Source organism: Callorhinchus milii, unplaced genomic scaffold, assembly GCF_018977255.1.
Source record: "Callorhinchus milii isolate IMCB2004 unplaced genomic scaffold, IMCB_Cmil_1.0 Scaffold24, whole genome shotgun sequence".
In the NCBI taxonomy this organism is placed as follows: domain Eukaryota; kingdom Metazoa; phylum Chordata; class Chondrichthyes; order Chimaeriformes; family Callorhinchidae; genus Callorhinchus; species Callorhinchus milii.
In genome coordinates this window covers 8,358,864-8,380,241 of record NW_024704765.1, presented here as the reverse complement: position 1 = coordinate 8,380,241, position 21,378 = coordinate 8,358,864, and the positions used below count along the sequence as shown (strand labels likewise).

General features: G+C 50.4%; 1 protein-coding gene across 1 annotated transcript in view; it reads left to right on the top strand.

Annotated features, from left to right (window-relative positions):
* The window catches only part of LOC103184260 (multiple epidermal growth factor-like domains protein 6), an 85,746-nt gene that overhangs the window by 46,669 nt on the left and 17,699 nt on the right, over positions 1 to 21,378 (top strand). The window contains 2 exon segments of the mRNA XM_042343495.1: positions 15,701 to 15,823; positions 21,114 to 21,239. Coding sequence (XP_042199429.1) covers positions 15,701 to 15,823; positions 21,114 to 21,239 — 249 coding nt within the window.

Here is a 21,378-nt window from a genome sequence, read left to right as displayed (position 1 = left end):
GCCAGGACACAGCAGACAACAAATTGTGTTTCGTGGAGCAGGGTTTTAATAACCAGCGAGTGTCAGTCTGATTGCAGCTACTCACCCAGCTCCCTTGCGCCAAGCGCTCTCCGCACATTAATCTGCCACAATGCCCTTTATTCAGCGCAAGGCGGGCGAGAGCCATGGTTTCACCCCACGCAAGCAGCCGACCTGCTGTTTTGTCTGGCTGGCTGGCTGGCTGGCTGGCTGTGCGACTGGCTCAGCCTGCTCCTCTCACTGTGCTCCCGCTCTCCGTCGCTCGCTGTATCTCTGCTCCCTGCTCCCGGACAATCTCCAGCTCTCTCTCCTGCCTCAAACTTACCAGGTTACTAAGAAACCGTGGAGCCCTATACCGTTTTGGCTGGAGCGCTCGCCTCGCAAGCGAGAGGACCCAGGTTCGATTCGATTCCCAGGCAGGACGAATCCTTAGGCTTGTTTCCTTACTCCGCACACCTCAGTTTACCCAGCAGCAAGTAGGAACCCATTTTGTTAGTCGATTGGCGGATTGCTTTTCCGGGGCTATTATTACTATCCGTGCAAAAAAAAAATTATGACAATAATTTGGTCGCTCAATCCACGAGTGTTTGTGGGACACCACCACGTTTCACCCACAAAAAGTTTGGTCGCTACACTTTTACAGTATGTTCCGTGAAGCGCTTTGAGAAGTCTCAACGATGTGAGAAGGCGCGATATCAAACACAAGGTATTATTAGATTATTATTAAACATCAGAAAAGGAACCAAACTGCCTTGCGAAATGTCCTGTTCTCCGGTGCACAGCCTGAAATCTGTGCGTCAGTCTGACAGAAAACTGCTCTAAGACAAGCAATCTAATTCCCATAGAACCCATCAGCGGGCATTCCACCGCAGAGAAACAGGAGCGATCCATCGCTTCAAGAAGACGTTACAAGTCAGAGCTCATATACTGCGATAAAAACCTCACTGGATGTTCAGTGTGGAGACGAGGGGGCTCTTCACTCCACTGAGACCCTGTGATATATGGACCGTGTCCTACGTTACAACTCACCAGATCCCCCCGCTGTTAGTAACAGCGAGTGCCCCCACATGACCCTCTCTCCGGCTCTTTGCTGAGGTGCTCGCACATGTGGCTGAGAGAGCCCGATTTCCACACGCAGAACAGAGGAGGCACAGATGTTTCTCTGGCTTGACCGCGCGTAGTTTGGTGTTCTGGGTTGGCTGGAAAGGCTCCCGCGAATGAGCCGTGAAGGGGGAACAGACGGCCGTGAGCTGAACCGCATGAGCAATCTCTGAAGTTGACACGGCGGGTCCTCAGGGTTGCTAATCGGAAGGATCGCAAGCTGTGAGTAGTCGCCTGGCGCACACCACAAAGAGATTTTGTATTTTAACTCCATCGAACCTGCCCTCTCGGCTTGGGAGCATTCCTTGTATTTTATCACGACCCCAGGCTTTTTGACCCAGCGCCCGTCCAGTGGAAACGCGAGCCTTGCTCTTCTGATGCGTTGTCAAATGTGGTGACTGCGGATTTCTCTGTTTGGAGAGCGCGAAGGCCAATCTGTGAATGGCGACGTCCCACGAACCGATTAATCTGGAGGCCCTGACACCAGTGGTGGTGGAGAACAGATTCCTTCTCTTTTCCAACAATGTTTGGGGGGAATCTTTAATGTCTACATCTCAGACACACACCCTCACCACCACCACAACCACAAATCTGCAAAGTTATGGGGTAAGAGCGGGGGAGTGGGACTGATTGGGTAACTCTTCCGAAGAGCTGTCACAGGCACGGTGGGCCGAATGGCCTCCTGTGTGCTGTAAGATTCTATGATTGTATGATTCTAACATCCTGACCCACAGGCTGGAGAGTGTGACCGACTGAGCCAAGCGGAACAAAGTAGCTTGACGTGTGTGGGAGTATTCCTTTTGTGATTACCTCAAAAGTATTCTAAAAAAAGTTCACAGTCTCCCCATTGAACACGACGGGTGGGACAGGCTGGCGGGCGGACAATGTGATGAATTGTGAACAAGAGAAGTGCATTTAAATCTGTCCCCTCGCTCATCATCTCTGAGCCCACAGCCGTACTCCACCTCAACCTTGAGGTAGTTGAATTGACTTGGACAATGGAATTATTCTTAGGTTCCCAACATCTGGTGTGTGGTACGAGTCCTCCTTCAAAGCGCGGAACTGTAGTACTGTAATCAAGCCTTTTATAACCAAAAAAGAAAGTGGATGAGGCTGAATGGAAACATTCGCCCAACAACAGCTCCTTGGCATCGCTTGAGGCAGGGTGATGTCAGCGCCTCGCTCTGTGTTCATCGCTCTGTTTGAAGGCCAACGTCTAAATTCAGCCTGGATTTGGCTGCTGGCGTTTCCTCTTGTTAGAGATCGCCCATTAGTAACACAGCGAGGCGAGGCGAGGCGAGGCGAGGGTGGCGGGAGGAGAGCCATCCTGCAGTCAGCCAGTATTGTTTACTAATTGGGGAAACGATGTGTGCGTCAGATCAACGCAGAGCAGAGGTTGGACTGCCGTTCACAGCCGGACCGCGCTCGCTTAGGTCCCTGAAATCAGACCCCGAGTTGTAAAAAAAGAGGGGGGGAGGGTGGGGGTGGGGGGGGGGGGGCGAGTGCTGCTGAGCTCACTTCCTGTGCCGTGCTGTAAGCAGGAAGTGCTGCGGCATCACTTCCCGTGCGCGCAGGAAGCCATCCCGATCAGAGCTGAAAAAGTACCGCACTCTTATGAGGAGCCATGACCTCACGCAACAAAAAGCAATTGGATTACTTCCCTTGTGGTTCAGGAAATGGGTCCAAAGCTTGAGTCGAGCTTGGGCCAAGATCAATGGAATGGTGTGAGGCAACGTGTTCTGTTACAGTGGGGTTTCGCGGTGTAGGATGAACGCTAAGTCCACAGGCCATTATTTGGGTTGTCTCTGATCGCTGACATGATTGATGACAGTCAAGAGATTCCCATGGTCTGGTTCGAGGAATGGAGGCAAATACTGTGCGGAGTTATTCCTTTTATGCGCTTGTTGTGAGAAGCTAACTTCTGGTTGCCATAGGCATCTCCTACTGAGCGGAGCACAGAGGCCTTAAAGGCGGAATTTTACGCTTTTTTTATATATATATATAAATATGTAGCTCAGTGGTTAGAGCACTCGCTTTGCAAGTGAGAGACCTGAGTTCAATTCCAGGCAGAGGGCGAAACCTCGGGCAAGTTTCCTTACTCCACACAGAGCCTAATAATAGTCCCTCCAAAACCAAAAACAATAATAAATTGGTCATTTTCAATCTACGACGTTTTGTGGGACATTGCTGTGCGCAATTGGCTGCCGCGTTCGCCCACAAATATACAGTCAATTCACTTTACAGTATATTCTGTGAAGCGCTTTGGGACATCCCAACGTGAAAAGCGCTATATCAAATGCAAGGATTATTATTATTATTATTATTATAGAGAGAGAGAGAGAGAGAGCACCTTACATCACGTTGACCTATCTTGTGTTAATTACTTCCAATTGCAGTGACAGTGTGTTTGTGTGCAGGGCAGGGCTGGGTGGCTTGGCGCGCATTGGGAGTCCTTAAAAAAAAAAGCCAAGAGGCGATTTATTTTCCGAAAGGTTTGTTGGGACGCTGGGAGAAATGACCCTCGTCTTTTCCAAAAGCGTTGGTCTGAAAACAGTGGCTCCTCCAAGCATGGCGGCTCTGACAGCAGCCCCCTCCCCCAGCGCGGTACTGGTAACTCAGGTGACCGCGGTAGCCCTTCTGCGCACAGCAGCGTCCCACAAAAACCGCCACCAAATGACTGCGACTGGATGTTCTGAATGCGAACGGAATAGTTCAGCGTGAACAAAATCCTGGGATATTCTCAATCCCACAGGGAGAGCGATGGGGCCTGATGTTGGGCAGGAAAAATGTGGAACCGCGAAAGTTGGTTTGAAACTTGGATCGAGCGCAGACTTTCTGCCGTTCTCTCTAATCTTTGTCGAGCCTTCCCATGTGCATCAATGTCCTTGATGATCAGCCTCAATCCGCACAGGCTTAGGAGGAGGCTGGGCTGTATGAAAGGCAATACTGTGGTGTAAAAGGTTGCAGTGTTTGGCAGGATCAATTGCAGCGAGCAGGATTCCAGCACAGTCCCCACCAAAATAAAGTCAAAGCTAGTCAGCTCCAGACCCTGGAATTAATGATCCTTTCTTTCATTTCTAAACCTCTGAGCCTTTGCTGTACGTAGATCCAGTTTGGGCTGCAACAGTGACGTGTTTTGTCACGGGATTTCCATTTAATCCGTTAAGAAAAATGGGTATTTCATCCCCATGACATCAGGGCCTGCAATCCCTCCCTCTCTCTCTCTCTGTCTCGCTCCCACCCTCCCTCCGACACGTTCAGCCCAAATCCCATCGTCCCACTCCTTCCCTTCCTGCCTTCTGCCAACATAATAATTCTCACGCTTGGTTCAGCTCCTAGTCACCTCGTCGAGGTGTCTCAAAGTGTGAGAACTGTGAAGTGCGGTGACTGGTGTATTGTTGTAGGCGAACAAGGCAGTCGATCAGCGCAGAGAAACCTCGTCCCACAAACAGCCGTGAAGTGGATGACCGATTTTGTCGAAACTCTCAACACCCTCCCTTTCTCTCCCTCTCCCTCTCTCTCTCTCTCTGTGACCGTACCTTTAGTCAGGGTCCTTAAACTCTCTTTTTTTTCTCCGCGGTGACGAAACACTTTGAGACCTTTGCAAAGAATGGTGTGGGTGCTTGTCGGTGTTCTCTCCCTCCCTCCCTCCCTCCCTCCCTCCCTCCCTCCATTCTGCCATTGGTGGCCGCGCTTTCAACCACTACGCCCCGAAACCCTGGAACACTCTTCCTCTATCCCTCCGCCCTTCCCCTTCCTTTGCCATCATCGTGTCGCACCTGAAGACCTTCCTTTTCGACCGTGCCTACGGTCACCTTCCCCCGGCTCTGTGTCTTGCTCCGCCACTGTCAAATGCTCTGGGACGCTATCCTACGTGAGGGGCGCGAGCTGTAGCAGTAATTTCTCAGTGGTCGTTGTTTTCTCAATGCCAGGTTTGGAGCTCTTGAAACCGGAAATAATGTTTTTAACGATCTTCGACTGCACAGTTCTTTTTTGGCAAGTTGGTTTCCCTCCGTAATTGCGACTGGTAAATGATAGCCTCTGGGGTTTGTTGATGAGACTGTAGCATTTTGCTGCCAACCTGCCTGCTGTGAAAATGAACCAGTTACTGTCAGCACGTTAAGTCTCAGGGGAGATATTCTCAGGCTCCCAACTTTGACGTGACAGCGGAGCATGGAACATGCAAAGCTCCCCCCCTCCTCCCCCCCCCCCAACACCCCTCAGAAACCTGGATTGCATAATATGTATAAGTCTGGATACCTTGTGTATATGTCGCCCACAAAATATACAGTCAATTCACTTTACAATATATCCTGTGAAGGGCTTTGGGACGTCTCAACGATGTGATAAGGTGCTTCAATGAAATGCAAGGATTATTATTATTATCATTATTATCGTCTAGTCAGAGGCACCCTGAGTGGTCTGTTTGGGGACTTGACGATTTACACAAGCCATACATGTACAGGGTTAGGTGTGGGGGGGTGGAGGAAAAAGAAGGAAGGGGCTAGAGAATGAAAGAGATGCCCATGGAGGTGGGTGGGTGGGTGGGTGAGAGAAGGAAGGCGAGGGGGGGACACCCATTCAACATAGCAACGTTCCGGGGGGAGGAGGAGGAAACACGGTCTTGGGGGCGAAAGTGGTCTTGATTTTTCACGTGTAAATATACTGCGCACATCATCCCACGGAGTCTCAGAGCGTGTCCTCTCATTAGACACGGGGGTGGGGGGGGGTTACAGGTGTAGAGCTGACTGATTCCCACCGCCCCCCTCTGTGGCCCTGCTCCCCCCACCCTCCCCATCTTGGCTGTCACTCCCCTGAGTAAGTACTAGGTTGTGTGTGTTAAGGAGACATAGTTTAAAGGATGTCTACAAGGGGACAAATATAGTATTTAATTCTCCCTCTAGGCAAGCGTTAGATAGTCTGCTATTGATTATAGACACAAAGACAACTGATAAGTGTTGAAGAGGTTAAGAAGAATGGTCAGACACTCTCTTTCTTCCTCTCTCTATTTCCCGCTCTTTTTCTTTCTCTCACTCCATCTCTTGATCTCTCTCTCTCTCTCTCTCTCCCACACTTCTGTTCATTCATTCGTTCATTTATTCATTCAAAACTATTAAATTCATTGGAACGTTACTCGAAAAGAGAAGGGAGTTTCTTTCTCCCTGTGACCTGGTCACCAATTTGCACTGATAAAATTGGCCAGTCTCCTGCCTGTCTGTGGGACCCCGCTATGTGCATATTGGCTGCTACAGCGCCTTGGGACGTCCTCCCGACGTGAAAGGCGCTCTACAAATGTAATTTTGTATTGTATGATACATTTGCCTACGAAATATAGTCAAGTGCTTTGGGACATTTTGACTTGCAAGGATAATTAGTATCATTACATCCCGGAAAAACACCACATTCAGAAGTCATCGCTGGTAGAGACAAAGAATAAGGGTGCGAAAATGTGAGAAAATGTCAGTGGACACAATATTCCTTTAAGGGACGGTTGGGGGGTCCGTGGGGGGGGGGGGATTAAATTGTCAGAAGGAATTTCTGGCTTGCAAGCAATTGATCCCCTGGTTTGGAAGGGACAATTGGAGGGGATATCGATGGGAACGAGCTTCAGCGGGGCAGGTCCTCTGTAATTTGCACCACAATTATGTTTTTAAAGTCAAAAGAACCCACATCAAAGAGGGTTGATCTTGCGGGTGGGTTGGAGTGAGTCGGGTCCCTTAATCCTTAACGTGTTTGTTACTTTGAGGCTGTTATTACATCGAGAGAGAGAGAGAGAGAGAGAGGCTTGTTGTGATGTGAGGCAAAAAAGCCAGCACCTCTCCTCCCCCATCCCGTCCCATCCCATCCCGCGCCCCCCCACCCCTACTTGTGGTTCCTCCATCGCGCCCTTTGCAATCTTTGATGGTTGTGCGTCAGAGCAGTCACCTCATATTAAAGCCAAGGCCAGATCTGGTACGTGTTTGCCATACGCAAGTGTTTGCTGGTGCGTTTGGAGTCCTGTAGTGTAGTGGCTGGCACGCTCGCCTGGCAAGCGAGAGGACCCCGGTTCGATTCCCGGCCGGGCAGCAGCGCGAAACTTTAAGCAAGTTTCCTTACTCCAAACACACGCCTCTGATTCCCAAGCAATAAGTAAGAACCCGGATTGGCGGATCGATTTCCGGGGGTAATAACCCCTCAAAAAAAAATTGGCGGTCACTCAATCCACGACTGTTTGTGGGGCACGCTGCTGTGTGCGATCGGCTGCCGCGTTTCGCCCACAAAATACGCTATCACTCCACTTTACAGTGTATCCTGTGAAAGCGCTTTGAGAAGTCTCAGTGCGCGATAAGGCGCTTTATCAAATGCAAGGATTATTATTGTATTGTTATTACACATCTCCTGGTGTGTGTGTGTGTGTGTTGCGCGCGTTGGTTTGCCTGTTGCATTTTTAGCTGCTCGTCTGTCACGTGTCTGTGGCATGTTTGCTGCGCGCCCGTGGCGTGTTTGCTGCGTGCGTCTGCTGCACTTGGTCGCATGGCTGCTAAAATCCGGACAGGCCAAGACCGGGTGGAATTTTGTGCCTTTCTCTCCTGCTCGCCATATGGCGGGTAGGGTGGGAATTAAACTCTGTGAATAAAATGTTCCATTTTTAAAGAGAAACCTCTTTAGGACTGTGTCAGATTTAACAGTTAAACCCCTTTAAGGCTGTAAAATGTGGGTTGGAGGGGAGGGAGGGGATGGGGGGGCCCTTTAAGGTCAACCCATGTTTTTGGGCCAATTTAGTTTCTGGTTGGTTTCTTGCTTGAAATACCCAGAGCAGGGGTGGCGGGGATGGGAGTGGGGGGGGTAATCTTTCTGGTTACGGTCGTTGAACGTGTTTTATCTAAATGTCAGAAACCAAACAGGGTTATGGTGCATTGTTTTCCCCATCGAGTTCTTGTTTTGCAACGCATTCCTTGTGCAAATTATAACTTGAACTCCCCCCCCCCCCCCCCCCACCCATAAAACTTCGCAGATTTCACGCTGTGACTACTTTAAACTGTAACTTGGGAAACAACGCAGAGTTAAAATAAAACAAAACCTGAACAATTACGACTATTATGTATTGTTGCCCGATCACTTTTCCTCCCTCTTCCCCCATCCTCTCCCACTCTTTCTCCCCCACCACCCCCACCGATTCTCTCCAGCCCCCTCTTTCCCTATCACTCTCCCTGTTTCTTCTCACTTTCCTTCTATTTCTCTTTTCTTTGCTCTTCCTCCCTCTCTCCTTCTATCTCTCTTTCCCTCGCTCTTCCTCCCTCTCTTCTTCCAACTCCCTCTTTCCTCCTCTCTTTCTCCCTCCCTCCCTATCCCTGTTACCCTCTCGCCTTCCCATCTCTCTCTCTCTCTCTTTCTCTCTCCCATATCTCACTCTCTCTCTGTCTCTCTCTCTCTCTCTCTCTCTATATATATATATATCTGTTCATTCTGAATATGTATCTGATTGAATGATCCGGGGGATTTAATAACCAGAATTAAAGTCAACATCTGTTTTCTATTCGGCTGAGACTCTAAACAATTTCCCGGATTCGGGAATGATTCTGACACCAGCCAGGCGAGGGCTGAGCGGCGGAGAGGGTTCGTGTATGTGTGAGTGTATGTGCGTGTGTGTATGTATGCATGTGCGTGTGTATGCACGCGTGTTTGTGTGTGAGCGTGGGCGCGTTTGCGATTGAATGTGTGCGCGTGCGAATGTGTGTGCTTGTGATTGAGTGAGTGTGTGAGTGAGTGTGATGTGTGTGTGTGATTGTGCCTTTATTAAGAGTAAAACAAAGTGCCCAGTTCAGCCTGGCTTCAGCGGGGTCTTGTGTGCGTGTGTGTGTGCGCGTGCGTGTGTGTGTGCGGGGTGTTGAGGAGTGTGCTGTGTACAGTGTGAAATCCTGGAGCCCAAAACGCCCTGTGGCTGGAGATGTTTCAGGAGGAATTTCCCCCCCCCCCCACCACCCCCACCGCCGCCCTCCGCCTTGTGTTAATTTTTGAGGAATGCGCAGACGTTGTTTGTGTTGTGTTGTATTATGTTGTGTTATGCTGGGCTGGGCTGGGCTGCTCACACAAAATTATGGGCTGGCTTTTCTTTCACCTGAGGAAGCCGCACATGAAAGCTGAGAACATTAGCGAAGCGCTGGAGGAGTTTTACTGCCCATTGGCTTCCCTCCCCGAGCTCCGCACACACACACACAGTCAGTCAGTCAGTCAGGAGAGCAGCTGAGAGGAGAGGCAGCTCGTGGCTTGTGCTCCTGCTCTGCCACTCTGCCACCTCCCCAGGGCTCCCCTTCTCTCTCTGTCTCTCAGCTTTGGTCCTCACCGACCCGCTCAGCTGCCCGCATGGCTCCCGGCCGCCAGCCGCGCTCTGCCGGCCTGTTGGTGCTGTGCCTCTCGTTCTCCGGCTTCGTCTCCGGCTCCGGCACCGGCAGCTGGGGGCGACGGTACCACAGGAAGAACTGCTTCACTTGCTTCGTGCCGCACGCCAGCCGGCGGCTGGAGGAGAAGCCAGGTCAGTCACCAGGTCCAGGTCCTCGCCAGACTGTCACTGGCTGCCTTGTCCCAGAGAGGGATCGACTTCAAGATCCTCACCCTTGTCTGCAAGCCCCTGCACTCCTCCGCACCTCACCCCCCACCCGACTTCTCTGACCTCCTCTCTCCTCAAAGCAGCGCCCGCTGTCTTCGTTCCTCCGGGTCTGGCCTCCTCCTCGTCCCCCCACCCCCCGAGTCCTCCGCTCCACCCTCCGCGGCCGTGCTGTCAGCCGCTACGCCCCGAGGCTTTGGAACCGCCTTCCTCATTCCCTTCTCTCTCTTCCTATTTTCAGGTCTCTGCTGAAGACCTTTCTTTCCGACCGCGCCTTTGGTCACCTTCCACCCCCCTTCCCCCCACTCCCACACCCCCCCACCGGCTCGGTCCCAGTATCCGTTATGTGAAGCGCTCTGAGACGTCGTCCGTTGTGGAGGGCGTTGCTGTTGTTGAGCTCGCTTAGTCGCTCCCCCCCTGTGTGTGTGCGTGTACGTGCGCGCGGGTGTGTGGGCGTGTGCTGAATCTCTCCTGACAAAGGTGCCCGGCTCCACGATAAGTCCTGTTCGTTGTAAGTCTTGTTTACTGAGCTACTCTTCGCATTAGACCCCCCCCCACTTTATCCTCCCCGTGCTCCCACCCCTCCTGATCCCAACCGCCAGCTCAGGCGCAGATCCCTGAACGTCCAGCGCTTTGGGACGCCCACCTGACGTGAAAGATGCCGTGTCTGTAAAAAAAAACGTTAAGTTGTTGTTGTTGTTAGGCTCGCGGTATGGGGCTGGCGGACTGGCGCGGTGGGGGAGTGGGACGAAGAGATGTGGGGGTGGGGGGTGGCGTCCTTCAGCTAAGTGGTTAGCATTTTGTTTCGGACGACAGCTCTTGTTTGTGCGAAACAAACACTCGAGGTAGAAGCTGGCGGTCGATTCCATCTACATCTGTTCCTGAACGACTCCCATGTGTCTTGACTGCACATCAGCTATTAGCACAGAAGCTATCATTAGCTCGTCTGGTGTTGGATGTGCTCTGAATTGTAAACCGTTCGGGGGCAGACCAGCCACGGGTCGCCGAGCCGTCTCCCGAGCCCGGACCAGGTTATCTGGCGATCTCCAAAGCCTGTAAATAATCGTTGCCTTTGATGCAACGCCTCGTCAAGTCGTCGGACATCGCAAACTGCTTCGCATGACTTCAATGTGATTATTAAATCACAGCGACCGCTGTTCCGCAGGGGAACTCGGCAGCCACTTCCGCGCCCAGCGACATCCCCACAGTCAGCCAGCCGTGCAGTGAATGATCGGTCTTAAAAAAACAAACATGCATCTCCAAGATGCTGAGCGCGTTGCAACGCTAACAGCACCTCGTCCCTCGACAAAAAAAGCGTCCTTCGCGTCTCGTAGCCGTTCTCAGAGCGCTGTACGGCGCCAGGGGAGTGGGGGGTGGGGGGAAGAGAGAGGTGAGCGTAGCGTGGGCGAAGAAGTAGGGGTTACTTGAAGAGTGATAGAGAAGTTGGGTGGGGGGAGGAAAGGGGAAGGGTAGAGGGAGGGGGTCCTACAGATTGGGGCGTAGCATTCAAACCTTGAGGAGCCTTAGCTGTTTGACATAACTGTTGGTTTGAATGATCGGAACACCGACAACTGTTCTCCAAAACTAGTTCAAACGCAGGAACTGGAAGCGGGATTAATAATTATAATAATAATTATGAACCTTGCATTTGATATAGTGCCTTACCACGTCTTCGAGACGTCGCAAAGCGATTCACAGGTTAGATAGAGTGCATTGCAGAGCGAATTGACTGCGTGTTTTTGAGGGTGAAACGCGGCAGGACAGTTTGCACGGGGCAGTGTCCCGCAGACAATCGTGGGTTGAGTGAGATTCAAAAAACGATTGGAGGATTTATTACCTCCAGCTGTGGAGGCAACAATGTTGATGGCTGGAAGACCGTCTTGTGTTAGTGCCACGCGCTCAGACCGCATGTTGTCCCAGCACAGCTGAGCCCTGGAAATAAATAGGTTCATTTCGGTCCAGTCGATGGTAGGGAGCAGTTGTGGCTGACCTTGGGGGCAGACAAGCTCTCACAAGTAAACCACACGTGTTTTAAGAAGGAAGAAAACCGCTTTGGTCAAATGGAGAACAGAAAGGCTGGTCGCCGGGGTCCAATTTGCGGTGTTTCTTAATATGAAATCCGGGCGGCTCAAAAATAAGGTGACTCCAAGCCTGTCACTCCGGCCCGTGACAGGCACCAACTCCGTCCTCCGGAGGACGTTCCCGTGGGTCAATCCCGAGGATTCCTTAGTAGGAAACCCCCTCGTCAGGAACCGCGCAAAACAGACCCCGTAAAATTGTTGCGCCAGGCGAGAGAATGTCTTCATCTGAACTCTGCTCGTCTTTGAGGACTCGTGACTTGAGGAGAAGGACAGTGAGTCTTTAGAGAGAGAGTGGGGGGTGGTGGGGGGAGGATGGGGGGGTTGGAGGGGGAGCAGCCAAATGAAGCGAGAGCGAATCTCTTGGTGGGTGGTGGCCACCGGTTGCCGCAGGACAAGAGAGAGAGCAGAGCGTTTGCTGTACAGTTCCCCCCCCGCCCCACACCCACCACCCCCCCGTCACGGTGAAAGAAGATACGTGAGCAACTAATCCCGTCTCTAAAGACCATTTGGAAGCGCCCGCTGGAATTGAAAAGGAACATTGTTCAGATTCACTTGCTCGGGTTTTTGGACTTCCTCTCGGCTTTAGTTTTCTTTGTTGGCTGTGATTGAGGATCGAATAAACGATGAGGAATTACAGGGATGGAAATTGGAACGTTTATTACTTGGAGCCCAACTCCATCTTACCTCAGGACCCTGACACTCTCCGCATTCGCCTCCTCCCCCCACCCACCCCACCAGACAATCAACAGCCTTTTAAAGGCCAACTTAGAACCCGCCCAACCAACGTTGGCTTCTCTCTTTGAAGCCTTGTTGGTTCTACATGATGAGCCACACGACTTTCACTTGGGTTTCTCAGTATCGGAAGCTCGCACCTTGACTTGATATTGTTCGGTGTGATGTCAGAAACCCATCGCCTCGAACTCCTCTCTCCGCATTCGTCCTGCGGTCCTTTCACTGGGCATCTGTGTCCACCATCAGTCACAGCCACTAAGTGACCTGTAGATGTCTCGACACTGAGTGAGGGAGATGGGGGGAGATGACCATAAAGGTGGTTAAAGAGGTAGGGTTTTGGAGGCAGAACAACAACAACAAATTACATTTATAGCGTCCCTCACGCCGGGAGGACGTCCCAAGGACCTGCAAATAGATAGAGAAAGGGTTCGAGACGGAGGGGTAGAGCCAGGGAGTTCCGGATGTTAGGGTCTGGATCGTAACCTACAAGAGAAAAATAAACCTTTTCTCTCCTCTGTCTGACCTGGGTTTGAACCCTGGTCCGAGAGGTAAAAGGACAATTGTTCAACCAAAACGCTTTGCATCATTTACTTCTCCATCATCAGAGCGAGAGAGTTAGAGAGAAAGAGACCTTTAAGAGCCTCTCTCATGGCTGTACTTGATCCCAGTTGGCAGAGGTCAAAGGCCATTGCTCCGATGTCCCCAACTGAAGCCAATCCCCATTAATCGCGCATTTGAAGCTCGTTAAAACCACTTGGTGCCGTCAAAGCAAAACGACCTCTTTGGGTCTTGGAGCAAAAACTTTCCTATTCCAAGTTTTTAAAGGGGCGGAATGGCTGCCGCGCTCGCCAACGAAAATCAGTCACTACACTTGAATCACGCCTCGTGATGCCCGGGTCATGGTGGAGGCCTGTTTGGCCAAGTTATCGCTCTGCAGAGGAAGTGCGTAAAGCTTCTGTGACACCTGCTCCGACTCACCTGAAGCACGCTCGCTCGCGCTCTCACCTGTTTTCTCCTACTCTTCTCTCTCTCTCTCTCGCTCTCTCTCTCTCTCTCTCGGCCTCACACCTGCTTTGAGCCGTGGCTGATTACGACCTGTATAGATTGCAGTTGACGTGCAGAACTGAAGCCAACTTGCATTTAGACAGCGCCTTTCAAGTGGGGTAGCGTCCGGAATCGCTTGATAGTGGCGGAGACTTGCTGTTGGTTCTCTCTGTCCACGTGTATTAATCCCGAAGGCCCCCGCCCTGACCGCTCTTGCAAACGTACCAGTCGCTACAAGTTTCCTCCTAGTCTCAGTTTGCGAGACCGTTGACGTTTAAAGTCGGAAAATAGCTTAATTCCAATCTGAGGTTAAACCGAGCTGTTAAGGTCGATGCTAAAGATCTCCCCCCCACCCCCCCCACCCCACACCCACCCTCCACTCACAGCGCCTTCGTAAAGAGAAATTTGAGGGCAACCCTTCTCGCTCCGATCAACTCCCCAAAGAGCAAAATCTTACCCTAAACATTTTTACAATAATTAAGGAGTAAATAAGGAACACATTTTATTCTGTCAAAATGTGAAGCATCTGCTCCTAATTTTGATTTTTTTTTTTGCTTAGATTTTTCTCGTGAATTATTACATTGTCCAAACCGAATTCCTGCCATGCTGCTCAGGGTGTTAACTGTTTGGATCCCGAGTGGGTTGGGTGGGTGAGGGGTGGGTTGGGGTGGGGTAGGGTGTGTGTGTGGAAGGAAAACCGATGTCGTTTCAGACTCAACTCCCTGAGGTTTTGGGTTCAAGTCCCGGTTGCTCCACTCAGCTCTTCACACCTTCTAGAATTGCTAACAGGAGACTTCCCTTGATATGAACGGGGCGCGAGTAGCGACTGGGTGTCTCACGCAGAGAAACACCAGCCCTGTTTCTGTGCTGTAATGTTCTGAGATAGTCGAGATCAAGGAGGAGAGAGAGAGAGCTGTCCTTTTGGATGAGATAAACCGAGATTCCCCCCTAGTCCTGGCCGACAATCCCCCAGATTAAATCGATCGTTCACTTCACGGCTGTTTTCGCGTGGAAGTCGCTGTGGCTGCAGGTCGTGGGAATGTTTCCTTAAAGCGGACAACATAGGTAGACATTCCCTATCTATCCCTCTCTCTCTCTCTTATCCCCGATTTTCCCCATCTCTTTTTCTCTCTTTCGTTCTCTCATTCTCTCTCTCTCTCTTTTTCATTTGCAACCGCGGCGTGTAAACCAAATACGTTGCCAATTCACTTCACCCCCTAATCCCACCCGCCAGAGCTCGAGGTCCCATTCGCACATTCCGCCCCTGGGCTAAGGTGATGGGACATGGCTGCTGTGTAAGGCCTTGACTCTCCGGAGCCGAGTGCATTTGTCTTGCCTCAAACACATTGCAATACTTTGTGGCTAATTGTGCCCGGCTTTTGCGAGATACCTCTGGCTGCTGAGGGAGTCAGTAAATCTGTTGCCCTCCAGAGACATCGGGCAACATGTCTATTGGAATAATTACCCGTGTCACACAGGTCAAGGCTGCTGTCTGCAACCCTTAAGCTTTTCCTGATTGTTTTTCTGTCTCTCCGCCGGAGTTCACAGATAAGCACTGAATTAAACCCGCAGCTGAGGAAACACTGACGTTTGCTCGCTTCTTAAAGGGCCCGGGGTCTGCTGACTGCGGAACGTTCTGTCGTTCCTTCTCTATCCCTCTGATGAGACGTTAAACCATTGTCTCCTCAAGGATCCCTGGGCTTTCTGTCCTCATAATAATAATAATAATAATATTAATAACAATCCTTGCATTTGATATAGGTTCTTATCATGTCGTCGAGCCATCTCAAAGCGCTTCACAGGGTGTATACTGTAAAGTGGATTGGCTGTGTATTTTATAGGCGAAATACGGCAGCCAATTACGCACAGCAGTGTCCCACAAATAGTCGTGGCCAAATTTTTTGGGTGGTTGATGTATGGGAAGACAGTGGTTCGGGCTGAAATGAATGTTTCTTATCCACTTTAATTTGTTTTAAACGTGTCCTCCACTCTCCCCGAACCTGTGTCCTCCAGCCCAAGTGCCGAGACTGCGTAAGAGTGAAAGTAGGGTGTGACTCTTGATGCTATACTAGCTGATAACTGTGTCCTCTCTGCTCTCTCCCCCTCCCTCCCCGCCCACCCCACCCCCGTGTCTCTGCAGATGTGGACGAGTGTCTGGATCACAATGGAGGGTGCCAGCAGACGTGCATCAATACGGAAAGATCGCATTACTGCGAGTGTGACCCGGGTTACCGCCTTCATACTGACGGGCGCACCTGTATCAGTGAGTATCGGGGGAGGGAACCTTACCTCGGTGCCTCTGGAGTGAGAAAAAGAGGGAAGAGTGAAGAGTTTGAAAGGGAAGAGCGAGGGCGGTCAGAGTGAATGAGGGAGGGACGAGTGAGGGAGGGATGAGTGAGGGAGGGGGGGAAGAGTGAAAGTGCAGAGATTTCCGAACAACAAAACAACATTTATATAGCATCCCTCATGAAGGGCAGCTTGACAGTGGCGAAGCACTCAGAGTGAAGGAGTGAACAGGGAAGGGAAGACCCAAGGAGAGAAGGGATTGTTTCCCTATTACCTTGAGCACGGTCTGCAGTGCGGAGAGCTCTGAACAGAAAGTCAGCCGTGTCGAGAAGGATCCTTCGCAGGGATGAACTTTGAGGTTGGAGCGAAGCTGAATCTGTCAAGTTCACTTCCAGCTGACTTCCAGTGGGAGAAGCTCCAGCTACCGTAACAGTCCGCTCGACGCCGCGTAATGTGGCCGGCGGGAAGTCTGTCCGTATCGAATGATATTTCACAGCAAAGAAAAATAATCACTGGCGTAATGAGACTTAGAGGTTTCATCGGTAGATCTTATTTAAGTGGAGAGAGGAGGTGGCCCGGGGGGAATCCGCTGGTAAGACTAATAAATGAGCTTGTTGATTAACTGCTTCTCTTCAAGGGAAAGATTAATTTGTGAGGTCTTGCGTTTCACCTTCGTGATTGTGGACAGGAATGTTTTCCATCAGAATGACCGGGTAATAAGCCCTCAGAAAAAAAAAACTGGGGTCACTCAATCCCCCGCGGCTGTTTGTGGGACACTGCTGTGCGCAATTGGCTGCCAGGTTTCACCCACAAAATACACAGTCAATCCGCTTCATACTATATCCTGTGAAGCGCTTTGAGGTGTCTCAACGATGTGATAAGACGCTGTATCAAACGCAAGTTTGTTATTATTATTGTAAAGATCTAGCTGACCATGAGGGCTTTATGAGGGGCGTCTGAGACATGCAGACCCTGTTATAATGTGCTACTTTAGGTCCATAAAATCAGACACCCCTCCCCGGGGCAAGTTACAAAATGGCCACTTGTCCGTGCGGACTTCTGAGTACATCATGTCGCTGTTCACCCCCACGGTACATATTTGGACTGACACCCATCGTGGAGTGAGACCAGTTAATGGCTGCAATTGAAAGGCTTAACTAGGCTTAGCATTAGCATTTTGTATTGATTATCTAAGGGGTTTGACTGATGAGAAAAGAGACTGAATGTGACAGGTGAGCAATGGAGTGAAGCCTGGCCCGCAGGCCTGACCACATAAAGGACCTTCTGTACTGGGAAATACAGTCAAGTAAATTCGGCAGTCAAATTACATTCAGCAATGTCCCCCCCACACACAGACCTGAAGCCAATGGCAAACTTATCTGGCGGAATGTCAGCCAGGACTCTGGGATAGAGAAACTTCCTCCTCGTTTCCAATAGCGCCGCGGGATCTTTAATGTCCCCCCCACCCCCGGGCCGGGCACGAACAAAAACTCGGTTTAAAGCAACATCTGAAGGACAATACAGCACCCCCCACCCCCCCACCCCCTTCCACCCACGGCACTGCACTGGAGAGTCAACCTAGACTGTGAGCTCAGAGTCCCGACGTAGGGGCTCGAGCCCACAAACCTCTGACTCAGAGGCACTGGATCGAACATCTGCAACTAGCGGTCTGAGACATATGACTCTTTGGGGTTGGATTCTTAAATTGAAGCACGTGAAATTGTGCTCCGCAGTTTATTGCCTTTGTTTATTTCACTTCCTGACTTTCATAATCTCATCATTTTAATAATTATTACGACAATAAACAAAGTTATACCATTCCAGGAGATTATTTTCGGCCATATGGCTCATTTACTTGGCCTTTTATATTAAAAATAATATATTTCCTTGGTCTGGGAGCTAAATGCCTACTGTTTTTTTCTCTGCATTGAATTACCAGCGAGCCTGATGCAAGTCACAGTGGAACTATCCACCAGCATACTTTACAAGCCATTTCTGGCTGCGTTTCGCACACACTAATTGTACCGGATCGGAATGTTCTGTGGTTAAATACATGTGGAGTCTGATTGAGACACTGGATTCTGATTTGGAGCATTACCTTCTAGTACTGGGGTGGGGGCCGAGGGTGAAGTGGGGGTGGTGGGGGGGGGAGTCCTTCATTGTCGGGGTGCCACGCTTTGGGTGAGATATTAAACCAGAGGTTTCCCCCCCCCCCCCTAACGTTTCCCTTCTCTGCCCTGTTCTTCATTCGTTAAGTCTACTCTAAAGATCCCAGACTACTCGAAAAGAGAAAGAAGTTTCTCTTTCCCGGTGCCATCGCCCGACAATCCCCCAGATAGAGTCGGTCATTCGCTTCATGGGTGCTTGTGGGTCCTTGCTGCAAGCTCAGCTACAAACTACACAGTCACTCCACGTGACTGACAGCAGTTCCCTGTGAAGTCGGTGACAGACTCTGTATGAAACGCAAAGATTGCTATTACTAATGATCGTCCTGGCATTCGATATTGCGCCTTATCACGTTGTTCAGACATCTCAAAGCGCTTCCCAGAATATACCGTATGTCCATCCTGTATATTTTGTGGGTGAAACGTGGCAGCTGATTGCACACAAACAGTTATGGATTGGGTCCAAACTAATACTAAAAGTCTGAAGAGTCCTTAATCTTCAAAGATTCAAGACCGGGCAGAGTTTTGAATCGTTCTTCGTCTGAACTCTTATTCAAATCAGCTCTTATTATAATATTTTTCCAGCAGTTCGATCTAAACCGGCTTCCAAATTAAGATTGCTTTCCAGGATATTCCTGGGCCATGATTAAAAAATCCAAGCACAAAACGGTCTTAAGGCTGAGACTGGGAGAAATTTCGAGGAGATGAAGAGCGATACCTCTGACCTGTTGACTGCACTTTTGGACATCTTTCCCCACTTCGTCCCCCACCCCCTTGGCTCCCACCCACAGCTCGGGTGCCAAGCCAGAATTATTAAGCACCTTGGGATGTCCACCTGACGTGAAAGCCGCTGTATAACTAATTATTATAACTAGTTTAGTTTACCTTGCATTTGATATGGCACCTTATCACATTGTCGAAACATCTCAAAGCGCTTCACAGGATATACATTTATGTGGGTTGACTGTGACTGTGTATTCTGTGGGCAAAATGCAGCAGGCAGTGAATTTACAAAGGCACATTTGTATTGTATTGTGTTGTCGCTGCTCCAACTAAGTATTAACAAAACGAGGGTGAAACTGCTGTCGTTCGGGTCAGAGATTCTTGCTAGTCCTCGTGTGTGTGTGTGTGTGTGTGGGGGGGGGGTGGGTGGGGAGAGGGGGGGGTGGGAGAGGGGTTAGTGCTGGCGCTGTCTGAGCCATTCGTTCCAGAATTCCTGTGGGTTTTGCTGAAGTTGGACAGGAGAACCCAGGAAGTACAGGAATGAGCTCAGATGGGAAATAACACTGCCAAGTAAGTCAGGCCACTTAGTCACAGCGCAGTGGAATGTGGCAAAATTGCGCTGCTCTGCACGACACCAAATCCTTGGTCCTGGTTAAGTAACAGCTTAACATTTCTAAAACTTCTGCCTTTTTTAAAAAAAAGACACAAGTCTCTTGAATCAGTTGGTGGATCGAATAAAAACATAATAAGCCCTTGTGTTTGATATTGCGCCTTTCACCGCTGGCGTTAAAATGCACCAAACGATGTGATAATTCTCACGTCATTCCCCCGACCAGCCGTGTGCGTGCGCGTGTGTGTGTGCAAAACACCTCGCCAACTATGGCAAAGTGGTTTGGCCGAAAGCCAGCCAGCGTTTTGACAGCTGGAAACTCCAAGCGCCTTGGGACGTCCTCCCGCCGCGAAAGCCGCTGCAATTTGTTGTTGCTGCTGTTGTTGATCACGCCACGCCTTTTTGCCGCTGCGTCTTTGCGGCACAGGAGTCGGTGCCGCGGTTGGCACAAGCCCCTCGGTTCGATGGGGCTTCACTTGGCTCGGACATGGAGGCGATGGCCATTTGGCGAGACTCACCCAGATTCTGGTCGGGATCCAGAGTAAAAACTGCAGCAATTGATCCGGTCAGCAGTTAACTGATGTGATGAACTGTTCTCTTGGATGCTGTCCAAGGCTCCTCTTAAGTGAGGCTGGCGTTTAGTCCAGAGGGTGATTTGCTCCTCTCCTCGGTTACTTTGTTTAATGGGAGCTACCTGCTGTATGGCCTCAGTCCTGGCAGCTTGTCTAACCTGCTCCCTGAACCTGGATAATAATAATAATAATAATAATCCTTGCATTTGATATAGCGCTTTTCACGTCGGGAGGACGTCCCAAAGCGCTTTACAGAACACACTGTAAAGTGAATTGACTGTATATTTGTGGGCGAACGCGGCAGCCAATTGCGCACAGCAATGTCCCACAAACAGTCGTAGATTGAAAATGACCAATTTATTATTATTTTTGGTTTTGGAGGGATTATTATTAGGTGTGTGGAGTAAGGAAACTTGCCCAAGGTTTCGCCCTGCCTGGAATATCTTTGCGCTGCGCCTGCGTAGGAGAAGAGAACCGGTGGCTTACCTTCAGAAACGGTTTCAACATCGTAGGCCAGTCGTAGACACTCCCTTCTTAACTCAAACTGTTCAATCTCCAGGCCGGCAACTTTGAGCTCACAGGTCAGGCTGCACTTTGGGAGCGTCGTTCTTAAATGAGACATTAAACCGCCCCTCCCACCTCCCTCTATCTCGTCTGTGCCCTGTTCAGGTGGACGTCAAAGATCCTGCGCCCTATTGGAAAAGAGAAGGGAGTTTTTCTCTCCTGGTATCCTGGCCAAAAATCTTCCCCCCCTCCCCCCCATTTTATACAGCCCTATTCATGTCAGGAGGACATCTCAAAGCGCTTCACGGAATTTGGTAATAAACCTCCCAAAAAATGTGGTCACTCAATCCCCAACTGTTTGTGGGACACAAAATACACAGTCATTCCACTTTACAGTATATTCTGTGAAGCGCTTTGAGACGTCTCAACTCCAGGATAAGGCGCTATGTCAAATGCGAGGATTATTATATTATTTTTTTTCTTTACTGTAAAGAGGAATGACTGTGGCTTTTGTAAGAGATAGCTGCTGTGTTTTGCCTACGAAACACACAGTCATTACACTTGACGCCAATTTCTCGTGAAGCACCTCAAGACGGTTGAGGAGCTGAGTCCGATGCGAGGCCTGCGTATCTGTGAGGCTGATTTGCTGGCAGTGGGACTGACTGTTGCTCCCTCTCTCTCTCTATCTCCCAGCCGTCAACTCATGTAAGGTCAGCAACGGAGGCTGTGAGCACGACTGCGTCCAGCTCTCGACGGCACATTACCAGTGCCGGTGTCGGCAGAACTACCATCTCAAACAGGACGGAAAACACTGCGAGCGTGAGTATTGGCACGACACAACCGCAAGGCGGGGTGAAGGAGTGAGGGAGGCAGAGAGAGAGAGAGTGGACAACACATCCCAGGACACCGGGCGATGTGTTAACTATCATCAGTTGGCTTTCCTTTTCACCAATGCATG